The sequence below is a fragment of the Macrobrachium nipponense genome, chromosome 5 (genome assembly GCF_015104395.2).
Source record: "Macrobrachium nipponense isolate FS-2020 chromosome 5, ASM1510439v2, whole genome shotgun sequence".
Classification (NCBI taxonomy): Eukaryota; Metazoa; Arthropoda; class Malacostraca; order Decapoda; family Palaemonidae; genus Macrobrachium; species Macrobrachium nipponense.
In genome coordinates this window covers 103647396-103659689 of record NC_061107.1, presented here as the reverse complement: position 1 = coordinate 103659689, position 12294 = coordinate 103647396, and the positions used below count along the sequence as shown (strand labels likewise).

The window sequence follows — 12294 nt, the reverse complement described above, 5'->3', positions numbered from 1 at the left end:
GAAGACTATAAAGGCATACTATATACACATCCAATAAACAAATAGTACCAAATATTGACAGAAACTGAAGACTTTGGTGAAGGGTAAACTTCTCCATCAAATTAAATATTTAACTTCATATACCATACTGTACTTCCAGTAATTCCTGGTACTCGATTCCAAATAGTCCTTATGATTTGCTTTTTTTTATGAGCATTTCATTCTGTGGAAGTTGGCTCACAATGACATTTTTGCCTTATTCAATTCATACATACACATTGATAGAAAAAATAACGCTTTTCAAATCTATCCTGACATTACAATCTCTGTATACTTTAAGAGCTCGCTGACTTGTGCTTCTTGGGCACTTATCTTTTGGAAAGTACTCAAGACCATGTACTACAATTTTCCATGAAGCAAACTTTCTAGTAGTACGTACTGCAATACGAAAAGTATCCGAGCCACTACCTTTAGCTGTAAATATTCTCAGCTGACACATTCCGATAAAATTAGTTGTTAGATGGTTGTACCATGACTTTAAGATCATTACTTTAGATATTCAACCAGACCAACAAGCAAATTTTTCAGCTCTCAAGACTGACCTGAAGTAAGGGCTATTAAAAAAAAATCCATAAATCACTCCTTAATTCAATAAGAGAACTCTGAATAGGTTGGGAATTCAGAGAATTTTCTCATACAAAACTTGCATCCTATCAATTGTTGGTTGACATTAAAAGCCACAAAAGCAAAATTCTTTTGGAATTAAAACTTTTCAAATATTAGGATTGGAGAAGGATGGCTTGTCATCAACCATGTTAAGAGGGGTCTGCTCAATTCCTGTGACAACAAGTTGTACAGTGTTTCCCCCATATTCGCACGGGATGGGTACAAGACCCCCTGCAAATACAGGCAGTCCCCGGTGATTGGCAGACTCAGTTAATGGTGATCCGATTTTAAGCGCCATAAAATCGGCCATTTATGGTGCCATAACAGGCCGATACGTAATAGAGTTATGGTGCCATAGCATACCTAACAGAGTCACCATTAACCGAAACTTGGCGCCATAAATTGCAGTTTTGGTTAATGGCGGTTTTAGCTTATCAGCACCCCGTTGATAACTGGTGACCTGTAGCTAGAACCCGCAAATAGTCGAGACCCCTATAAAAATCTTAAAACAGCCTATTTTGTTAGTTAAAACTCAAGAAAACCCCACTAAAAATTATACACCTAGTTTTTAAATAGTTTTACCATAAAAAGTGCATTATATGATGAAAATGACAAGAAAATACAGTAATTTGTGGATATTTCTCATAGAAAAATACTGCGAATAGGCGAATTTCCCTAGAATAAGACCTGTAGAGGAATTAGTGAATACGTGAGTGCAAATGCGGGGGGTTGACTGTAGTCCTTTTTGTATTGATGACTGCTACATCTATTTATGGAAATGAGTTTGATCTGGTCACATCAGTTGCAGTTTTGGCTTCTTTATCTACATAACCATTCCATTACACAGATTTAGCACTGGTAAACTTCATCTTCAATAATTGATTTAAAATAGCACTGGCTCAGCTGTGCAAAATTTCTGGGCATCCTTTTGCTGGTCCTATAGTTATGCTAAAATTCCAAGATATCACAAATGTTTTCGATTAACTTTCAATTATCATCACATCACACTGTGGTTTTATACAAAAAGGTACAGCAGTGAGCCCCAAATCAAAATAATATTAGCTCCAAACACTCCAAACCAAAATAACATTAGCTACAACCGATATAGCATAAGTAGAGGCAGTCCCTGGTTATCGGAGGACTCTGTTAACGGCGATCCGGTTTTATGGCGCTTGTCTAGCGCAATGAAATCGGCAATTTCGTACAGTAGCAATGTTTTATCATATGCATACTGTACATATACTGCACATTATGTTCTAATGTATAGGGAGTATCTTTAACTCTTGAGTACAGGTATATATACAGATATGATTGGATTATGATTTTCTATTTCTTTATGTTATATTTTCATTTACAGGAATACATTGTAACATGAAAATTCTGAAAATGGAAATTTTGAAAGTAATTCTATTTGCAATTATAGCCTTTTTTCCATTTAGTTATATACTTTGTCAGTTATCAAAACTAACCAAATTCAATAAAAGTGCCACGAGATAATCCGGTATGACCTACTAACCTTCCTTAAGGTTAAATTATTAAGGAGATTAGGTTTTATATTCATTTCTCAGTAGCATCATCCTGTTTCAAGGATAGAAACAAATTAACCATATAGTACATACTATATAATGGGATAAAACTGTATACTTAACTTTTACTGAATGTTTTCTAAGCACCTAGGAGAAAGTCTGAGATAATTCTTTTCCCATATAATCAGTAATTAACATTTTTATTTCTACATATGCTTGCTTACAATAGACCTTCCCTTTAATTAGTTTAGACTGAAAATCTAAAATATTTTTAGTTTTTGCAGAGACCATACCATATATTAACTACGTAGTCATTATTGCAGAAATTCAAGAATTTAAGGCAGAATTCCCTTGAATAGTAATAAAACCTCTAACTGTAATCATCAGATTCAGCAAAGAAAAATTTCATACAGATAAAACCCATCTTCAAATATACTACTGTTAACTCAATCTCTTCTTTTCCTTTCCAATATGATGTGTAAATAATTCCTTATAGTATGAATGTATTAAATCTTTCAATCTCTAACTTACTATTCATGTTACTGCCTAAATTATTTTATTTTATTTCTAAATAGTGTTTAAATTACTCCAATATTCAAATTCCAGCTCACTAGGTGATGACTGTTAACTAGTATAAATCTGATAGCTACTGATAGAGTCATACTGCATTATTATATAAAGTCTAATACGTACATTTCATTTTGTGTTAAAGGCATCAGGCATAAACAGGAACTTGTTGTAACTTCATCAAAATGGCCCTAAAAATACTAACTATAACTGCCTCTTTAAACCAGTAACATTTACACTATATAATCTACCTCTTCACTATAAACTGACCACAATACTATACACTCCTTCAACAATGCTGTACGGAACTAAACTCTACATGTGTGTTAGAATGAACAACTGCATCGATTTTACAATATGTATTCAAGTCACTTACTGATTTATATATAAATTGGTAGACAAGCTTGCCATTTCAAATTCAGCTGCAATATCATCTTACTAAATACTAGGCTGTTCATTTGGGTTTAATAAATTAATTCAAACTTAACCCAAGTATGTAAGTACACAAGCACAAAAACTCTATCTAAATATGCAAACCATGACTGCTTATTACCCGAGATCCTCAGGTAAAAAGATATTTAGGAGTTGTCAAATCATATACAGTACAACTATGGCAAGCAAATTCTACTGAAGACAAAAATTTTGCAAAAATTAGAAAAAACAAATCTTCAGTAATTTCCATAGATATGTTGCTCATGTGTACTAACAATTTCCAAAGAAATTATGTTTTAGTTTAGAAAATGTTTCAAAAAAAAATTCCATTACTTTTCTTTCCTATTAACCTATATGTTCACGAATAAAAATCCCCATGTTAAATGTAAGTAAACGAGTTCATCCTGTACAGTACATCTAAAGAACTGCTTTTAAATACATGAAACTAGACACAGAAAGGGAATAATAAATAATCCTTAGCAGTCATCATGATAACATTTATTATTGCCCTAAGTTTCGACATACCATTCACGGTTGGTAGCTGATAATGTAAGGTTTATAGGAACAACAATACCAACACTCTAAATATACTTTATATATATATAATATATTTATATATATATAGTTGAGTGGCAGGAAAGAAGTTGGGAGTCAAGAGATAATAATAACAAGCCTAAGGGAACTGTTGCCAGAAAGGTAATAATGATGGCAACTCAAATAAAGCAAAATATCACAGAGAACCAAAACGTGAAGAATTAATGAAGCATCACTGGGTACGGTACATTATTATCACATACAGGCAGTCTAATGACTAAATCAACTGACTAAAACCAAGCAATGATGCAAGAGGGAATTTTTCCATTGCTCTTATATTAACTCAAACAGACCAAAACGGAGTGTGTGTGTCCTTGAGAGGGGAGGGGTTATAGTAGAATAAATGTAATATGGGGGTGGGGTAATCTCGGACATGGCGCAGTGGTGTCGGCATAATATTTCTGACAGGGGCGCCTGCACTCCTCCATCTTTGGCTGGTGATCACAGAGTTAGTGCCAGGCCAAGTGGCACTGTCGCAACAACACAACAAATACAATTCTACATATGTAATGTCTCTATGTTCTAGTATCGCCTATTCATATCACAGTCAGTTGGAAGGGGGGTTGTTCAGATCGAGAGTGAACTCGGCTCGGTGCGCAGCTACAACGCCGGCAGCAGCAGCAGCAGTGGCAGTAGTAGTAACAGTTCCAGGAACTGAAGAAGCCACTACAGCAGCTGTAGTTACGTGGTTAGGGCGTCGGCAGCCCATCTTGGAGCGGTGCAGATGACGGTGGAGATCCCATCGTCGGGAGAACACTTTGCCACAAGAGTGACAAGTATAAGTACCCTTGTGCACATGGCGGTGATGGTGGAGAGACATGGGGTGACGGAACACTTTGTGGCACTCTGGACATGGGTACAATTTTGTCTTGTACTCTGGTGAGGCATCTAGCCTGCTGCCATCCTCCCCTGCTTCTCCAGCAGTCATTAATCCAGCCATTTTATCAGAAGCTAAATCAAGGGCAACCTCAGGATACACCAGACCAGAAGCTGCAGCTGCCACTGCCACTGCAGGATGGAACTTCACCTCAAATGTCTCCTTAGTATCTGTGGCAGCAACATGGTTAACAGGTGTCGTTGATATAGGTGTGGGAGATGGTTGTGGTTGTGGCTGTTGTTGTGGTTGTTGTTGTGGTTGCTGGTGGCTATTATGGTGAAGCTGTTGGTGGTGGTGGTGGTGGTGGTGGTGTGGTTGGTGGTGGTGGTGATGAAGGTGTTGCTGCTGTGGTGGTTGTTGTTGTTGGAGATGGTGGTGGTGATGAAGCACTGGCGGATGAAGTGTTCCGTTGGCCTGGGGCAGAGGTGATCGCAGCGACAGGTTCAGAGCCTCACAGACAGCACCCCCGGGCGCTGCTGCGTAGGAGGAGAAGGAGAAGGAGAGGAGGATGCACGTTAAGTATCAATCAGTGGCCATTCTGGCATCATTACCAACACCGCCCTTCTATACCTTTATCAATCAGTACGACATGAGCATTATGATCACGTTTCCCAGCCAGATTTCCAAATTTTACAATGGCTCCTGAGTCAAAGTTGTACACTTGATGCAGGATGATTACTAAGCCTGGGCCATCCCAAGCCATCCTCAGCCACACACAGCCTTGTCAAACACCCGACCACCCAAACAAGCAGCAGCGAAAGGCCGCACAGGCCACAGCACACTGGCCAGTGCACAAGCCATGGTCCAAGCTAAGCCAATATATCTTCTTAACGCTGATGGCCAAAGTTAAGAGGGCAGTCACTTGGCCACGTGGCCAAAGTTCCCTAAATGTCCAACTTGGTCCCTATACCCTACTCTCACCAACTATACTTAAGGCCCTGGACTACAGTACAGAGAGGAGCATGCACTAGACTCTGGACCACAGGTCATCCACATATCATCATCATCTTCATCATCAACATCAACATCATCATCATCATCAGCTTCATCCCTTTATACCATAAATCACACCTTTTAGACCTGCAATCCATTGTCTACAAGATTCAAACAAACAAAAGGGATACTAGTTGGAAACCATCAGTTTCAAAGCATTATATTCATTAATGAAAAAAGTAACTGATGTTTTCTTCTTAATAAATGACAAATATAACATCATGCAGAACAAACAGGCACTGCCCTCCACAGCAGTATCAGTTTAAAAAAGCTAATCAACTACAAACTTTTAGAAGTAACACAATCTAGCATGATGATGGGTCAATTAGACTATCAAGAGTAGTATACCCCAGGGTGCCTCCCTACACAACATAAGACACAAGCAGCTGCTTACCTACCATGAATATCTACAGCTTTTTCACTGCCACTTAAAGATAAATGTACACAGATAATAACTCCTAAAATATAAAACAAACTCCACACCACTTAACACCACACACACACACACACACAATGCACTATCTAGCCTATTATATTTGTCATCAACCAAAATTCTCTAGTTAAAAAATAAATTACTATATAATCATAATTATATATAAAGAGCAATAATGTATACAACCTCCAGAAAACAAATTTTACCAACAGATAACCTATATGATTTAATTCACTAATAATTTTTATTCTAAACTTCATTTCTAACATCTCACAATGAAAAAAGCCAGAAGATAAAAATCTTTCTGAATGCTGAATCATGCAAGATATGAAAGCTGACTGACCTGACATTCATTAACTGTACAATATAGACCTGTAAGCATCCTACTGAACTCCACTGTCACCTACTAGAAGATTCTCTTTTTATTTTTACATACCATAATCACAATCTACCCTACAACCTAGCAGCACTTTGAGTACTAACCAAAATCAATATATGAATTGTTACCCATACCTGATAGATTATGTCCTTTTCAATAAACTATACTGTACAATTTTTGGGAAGCATTAATTCACTAAAAATAATCAAATAGTATATGTAATCATATTAAAGGTGAAATGCCTGTCTTAACAGCAAACACTTTTTCTAGCAAGCTATCATTTATAAGATAAGAATGCTACAATCTCCATCTTGCTCTATTTCTCAATGTTATGTTAATGGATCAGCCATTAAAAGCATAGTAAATCTAGGCTACTAAAGATGGAAAACTGTTAGCAGTTATGAAATAAGGAAAACTTTATGCAAAATGAAAAGCTGTCACCTTTGCAACGCAAGAATACAGGCCTAAAGAAGAAGTGTTGATGGAAATGATGAGATAGTAACCTTTTTTGTAATAAAAGCACCATGATTAAAACTTCTAATAAAACAAAACCATCTTTCATTATGAAACTTGCCTTCTAAATCAAGTTCTAGTTCTAAAAAAATAACTAGTCTTCACTTAAATGTTGAAAAGTAAAATACCCATAACTGAACATGAAACAGCAAATTCTACATTATATATTATCACTACTAGATAACCTTATTATTCTTCAACTAACAGCCCATGTAAATTTTAAGAAAAAAATTAAGTTGTCTGAATATTTTTCTGTTTTGGATTATCCAATTACTCTATACATCATTACTTTTGTTAAACTAAAAACTTGAGTTTTACACATCAAAAACATACGCCTTAGGCAACTCCAAGAGTTACTAATTTTAACTCAATAGTCTAATTAAACTGCATAAGCACAACTACTTTTTAATTAAGAAACCAAAACAATTAACTATCACCAGAGAATCAGAGAAAATTATAATAAGAGAAATATGAAATAAGCAACCTTTATTTCCACAATTACCATAGCAAGAACTATCACCAATGAAGAAAAAAAAAAAAAACAATAGTAACTAAATAATCCCCACATAACATAACTCAAAATCTAACCAGAGGAACACAATAGTAACTACAACAAATTTCTAATAATATGTAAAAAAAGATATTCATTTACCCTAGACTATCCAGCAAAAAAGCAATTTCAATGCTTATGGCCGACTAAATCATTCTGACCATTTCCTCAATGGCTAAATATATCATAACCTCTAAAAAGTATCTGTGATGATGACCAGTTTCACACTACATATAGGTTAATTCCTAAAAGGTCCTAAAAGACAAATACCACCATATATAGAAAACGCCCAGAGAGAAGAGAGAGAGAGAGAAGAGAGAAGAGTAAGAGAGAGAAGAGAGAGAGAGAGAGAGAGAGAGAGAGAGAGAGAGAGAGAGAGAGAGAGAGAGAATCACAAAATCTTAGAACTGATAAGTTTTAAAAGATCCTTATCGGGAGAGCAATGTGGAAGAAAGAAGACCTACAACATATATTCAACTTTCAGATGCTGATGATCACAATAACTGATCAACTGACAAATAATAAATTTAGTCTATTAGCTAAACTGCAGTTTCAGGTTCTCAAAAGCACACCTTGTTTCTCAATTTACAAAATACAGAAAATGAAAACTTTTTCCACACTGATCAAAAAGAAAATGAGCAAATTACTATGTAACTGTTGATGGTATTGCCACCTACAATGATATCCTATTATTGAAAGCAAAACTAGTGCATCAATAAAGGTACTCTACTCATCATATATGAAGTAATGTTACCTCAAAATTAATTAGGAACCAACAAGCAGAGGTGACCTAGCTATCAAACGGACTAGTTCAATGTGCAAGACAGAAAACAATGTTCTGGCAGAGCAGCATGTAATAAAGGGACTCACCTCATTTTGATGTTTTACGTTAAAATACTTTCAAAGCTATTCTGAAGAGATGTGAGATACATATCCTGTTCTAAATTCATTAGTCAAATAACTGCAGTCACAAACTGCCATCATTCATAGTTTACATAGTATAAAGATGCAAAATTGTTTTTGTAGTGTTTTAACTGATTTGTGTGTTGAGAACAGCTCTAAGAGTTATACATACTGTAGTTATACTGCGTGTATTCAAATACAAGTGCAAGGTTCATAAAAAGATGTCACACAGGGAATTATGGGAAACAAAAATAGCCAATGCCCTTACAATTTACATTATTTTTCAAAATAGTAACAGTGATGTGCCCAATTCTAGAAGGGAAAACTAGAAATGATTTACATGATGGTATGTCCTGGTTAAAATGCAACATGCTATGAATAAAAATTGAACAAGAATGAAAGAAAATAAACATGAAACAGCATTAGGGAAATGGTCAACAAGAGAATACGAACTGAAGGATAACTATTATACTTGGAATAAAGAAAAAAGTATATTGTTCACGGATAACATAAGGGTATCAGAGCATAGCTCATTGGTAAGACTCCACAATCATTATCCAGCAACATCTAAATAATGAATTGGCAATTCAAGAAACTGGAAAAGCAATACCATTCATGTTAACACAATAGTAACTATATCCAATGTATTTATAGAGTAAGTGAGGGGAGTTTCCAGTGCTTTTTGTAATTACTAAATATTAATTTATAATGAAAATTTATGTTGTTAACAGAATATGAACTCTTCTGGGTATAGTATTTCATTAAAATATTGTAACACTTGCAAGAGAAAAAAAAGGGAAGGCAAAATAATATTGCATTAAAATAGGGAAAAACTTAAAAGGTTAATGAAAAGGGCACAATTTACATGGGAAATGACATTACAGAAAATCAGTCCCATCACCATTCTAATACAAAATAAAATAAAAGCATAATTAAAGGCTGGCTGTGAGTGAATTTCAAAATGAATTTGTCATGGACAAAAATAAAAAATTAAAATTAACACTAGAAAAATAAAAAGACCACTATAGACAATGATGACATCTACTAGGCAAATGTATCACTTTAAAAATTAATCTTTATCTATGAGTATAAAGGGAGCAGAAGGCTCAACATATGAAGTGTTGTATGAAAGTTAGTGAACAACTAATAAAACAACTGCAGAATACATGAAACTTGCACTTGTATACCTAAAAGATGCCTATAGAAGAATCCTGGATATGATGGAAGTTATCTCTCTGGACAAATAGTACTTTATATCTGTAACTCATAAGGTTTAAAACCAGATAGATAAAAAAAATTGGTGCTTTTCCTGTTATTTTCTCATCACTGATAAGGTTAATTTCTGCTTGTAAGCTACTGAACAGATCCCTTGTGCATGCAAGCACAATTACATCATAAGTAATCCTGATGCACATACAAAAGTCAATGCAAAAGCTAAAGATTGAAAAAGAACTAACAAGCCAAATCCATAGCAAGAAGTATTAAAACTATGCACCCTTGTACACGACAGATCAGCAGTTATACTTTATGGAGTAAGGGTAAAAGCACACATTCAGGTATTTCCCACACCTTAGCATATGCAAAACATCCTCATTTATCACCACCCTAACAGCAGGCAAAATACAAACTATGCACATCATATTTCCTCACCTACATTGTTACCAGGAATTAGAAGCTAATGCATGTGTACATGTAGCTCCAGGCTCAGGTAGATATCCCCCTCAATCAAAATGAAAAATTGACCCATACAGGAACAGCTCAAACGTGTTCATAACGCTCCATTACTGATGTACACAATTTAGCAAAAGACAAAATAAAAAAATAAATAAAATAAATATACCATAAAGACCATTCCATTTGACAAACAAACAAAAAATCTCCAACAACTGTTAAAAAAATGTTTTACTTTCTGGAAATATCTACATTCAAATGCTAATCTGAAGCATTTCACTTGAACTTTAAACTAATGGAGTAAGAGTCTTTATGGTTAGCAGACTTTGATGCAGAACACACTGCTAAATATCTCTAAATCAAGACAATAAGATAATAGATGGTGGTGGTAGTGGCAGCCATATGGGTAAACTCTCCTAAACTCACTTTTGACATCATCATCATAATTTAAAAAAAAAAAATTATTTTCTTTTCAATATACTGAATACTACTTTATATCACATTAAACTAAATCAAGGTCATTGTAAGAAGGATATACAGTAAAATAGCAATGAAAGGGTCATAAAATTACAAGAACACACATTTTAATCACAAAAAAGAAATGTAAATGAAGACCAAGATCCTTATCATCAAGAGAGACAGGCTATAGATAAAGCAGGTAGAGAGAGTTAAGCAAAATACAACTCTATACAAGTTACGTTATCATAAGGAACATGAAATGGAATCACAGACAACTTCAAAACAAAATATTAAAAAAGACAAAATCAAATAATACAGTCATGGAACAAGAATAGAAGTAGAAAATTAAGTCAGAAGAAAATACTTGTACAGAAAAATGAAAACTAACTTGTAGCATAATAACCATGAGTTTAGTGTCACTTGTATTTTAAACCTATAAGATCAGATTAATTAACAGAAAGATTATGCCAAATATGGAACCTGTTAAATAGGAAGATACTAGGCTGGAAAGCACCTACACACTAGAGACAAAACATTATTCATTGAAACAAAGGAGAGCATAAGATAAAAAAAACCTATCTAATGAGAGTAAAGCAAAGCCATACTGCAAATAGTATGTATGAGGCAATGAGGTTTTCAAAGAATAAACTTAATGCAATTCAAAAATTCTTGCTTTCTATCTTTTATAAATTTACTACAATTATTGGTAAAATTTGCAAAAATTAACCAAATTAGCATGTGTGATATTAAAATAAGATTCAGATTACTTTAGTGAAAATACACTAATAAAATGAAAAAAGTCATACCTCACTTTAACAGACTCCTAGGGGATCTAAATTGTATATGTCTGTTATTCAACAACAGACTTGTGACAAAAGAATTTTGTTCTCATTGGACTAACTGCTTTTTACAAACTGTGGATGGTCAAAATGTTTTAAGTTTCTACTAAATCCAAATATATAAAGAACTGCAGCAATATTTTCTTCACTGTACACCATGTACCACTCAAAGGTGAATATAATTCTAGCGTAATTCCTAGCATGTTTTAACCATATACATAATATATTGTAGTATACTTGAAAACTAGTTGATAAATTCATAATTTTATATCATACAGCTTGTTATTTAGCTAAACCTCTTTTTTGGGGCCCATTAAAGGGAGGTGTTTCTTATGAATCATGCTAGCACTGTTATATCAAACTATGAAAAATACAAAACCTTGTACAGTAAACCTAAAGATTATATAGAATACTTAATTCACATCACTAACAAGAATCGAGAGCAAAGATAAATACTTTCTAATTCTGCAAGAAAACCTCTTATGTAACTGAAATTTCAAAAGTTGAAGAAGTTAATGCACTGGCCTAGGCCTAATATATGAATGAGAGAGAGAGAGAGAGAGAGAGAGAGAGAGAGAGAGAGAGAGAGAGAGAGAGAGAGAGAGAGAGAGAGAGAGAGAATGTTTCTAGATGTATGTAAAAGCTGAATAACATATTATTAAGTAATGACATAGCTGTCTAGATTACTCTTAATGCAATTAAAAATAAATGAAGATGACTGAAAATATACAAAACTTAAATAAAAAAGAACAGAAATTTGAGCTGGCATAGATTTGAAGAGGAGCAAACAAGATGAGAGAAAGATTTCCCTGTTATCTTAATGAGATATAAAATCAACCAGTGAAACAGAAATGACTTAGGGATAATTTGTTGATAAGACTGACAGACATGGTGGAGGGCAGGCTTGTTAAAT

At 34.4% G+C, this 12294-nt stretch overlaps 1 protein-coding gene across 15 annotated transcripts in view; it reads right to left on the bottom strand.

Annotated features, from left to right (window-relative positions):
• The window catches only part of LOC135215561 (protein abrupt-like), a 156774-nt gene that overhangs the window by 86633 nt on the left and 57847 nt on the right, over positions 1-12294 (bottom strand). The window contains exon 7 of one of the 15 annotated variants that reach the window (XM_064250405.1): positions 3654-5117. The exons of 13 other annotated variants lie outside the window; for them this stretch is intronic. In XM_064250405.1, coding sequence (XP_064106475.1) covers positions 4312-5117 — 806 coding nt within the window. In that variant the 3' untranslated portion in view covers positions 3654-4311. Of the gene's footprint in view, positions 1-3653; positions 5118-12294 lie in introns of those variants that run through there. One more of the 15 variants, XM_064250406.1, reaches the window with a different exon arrangement.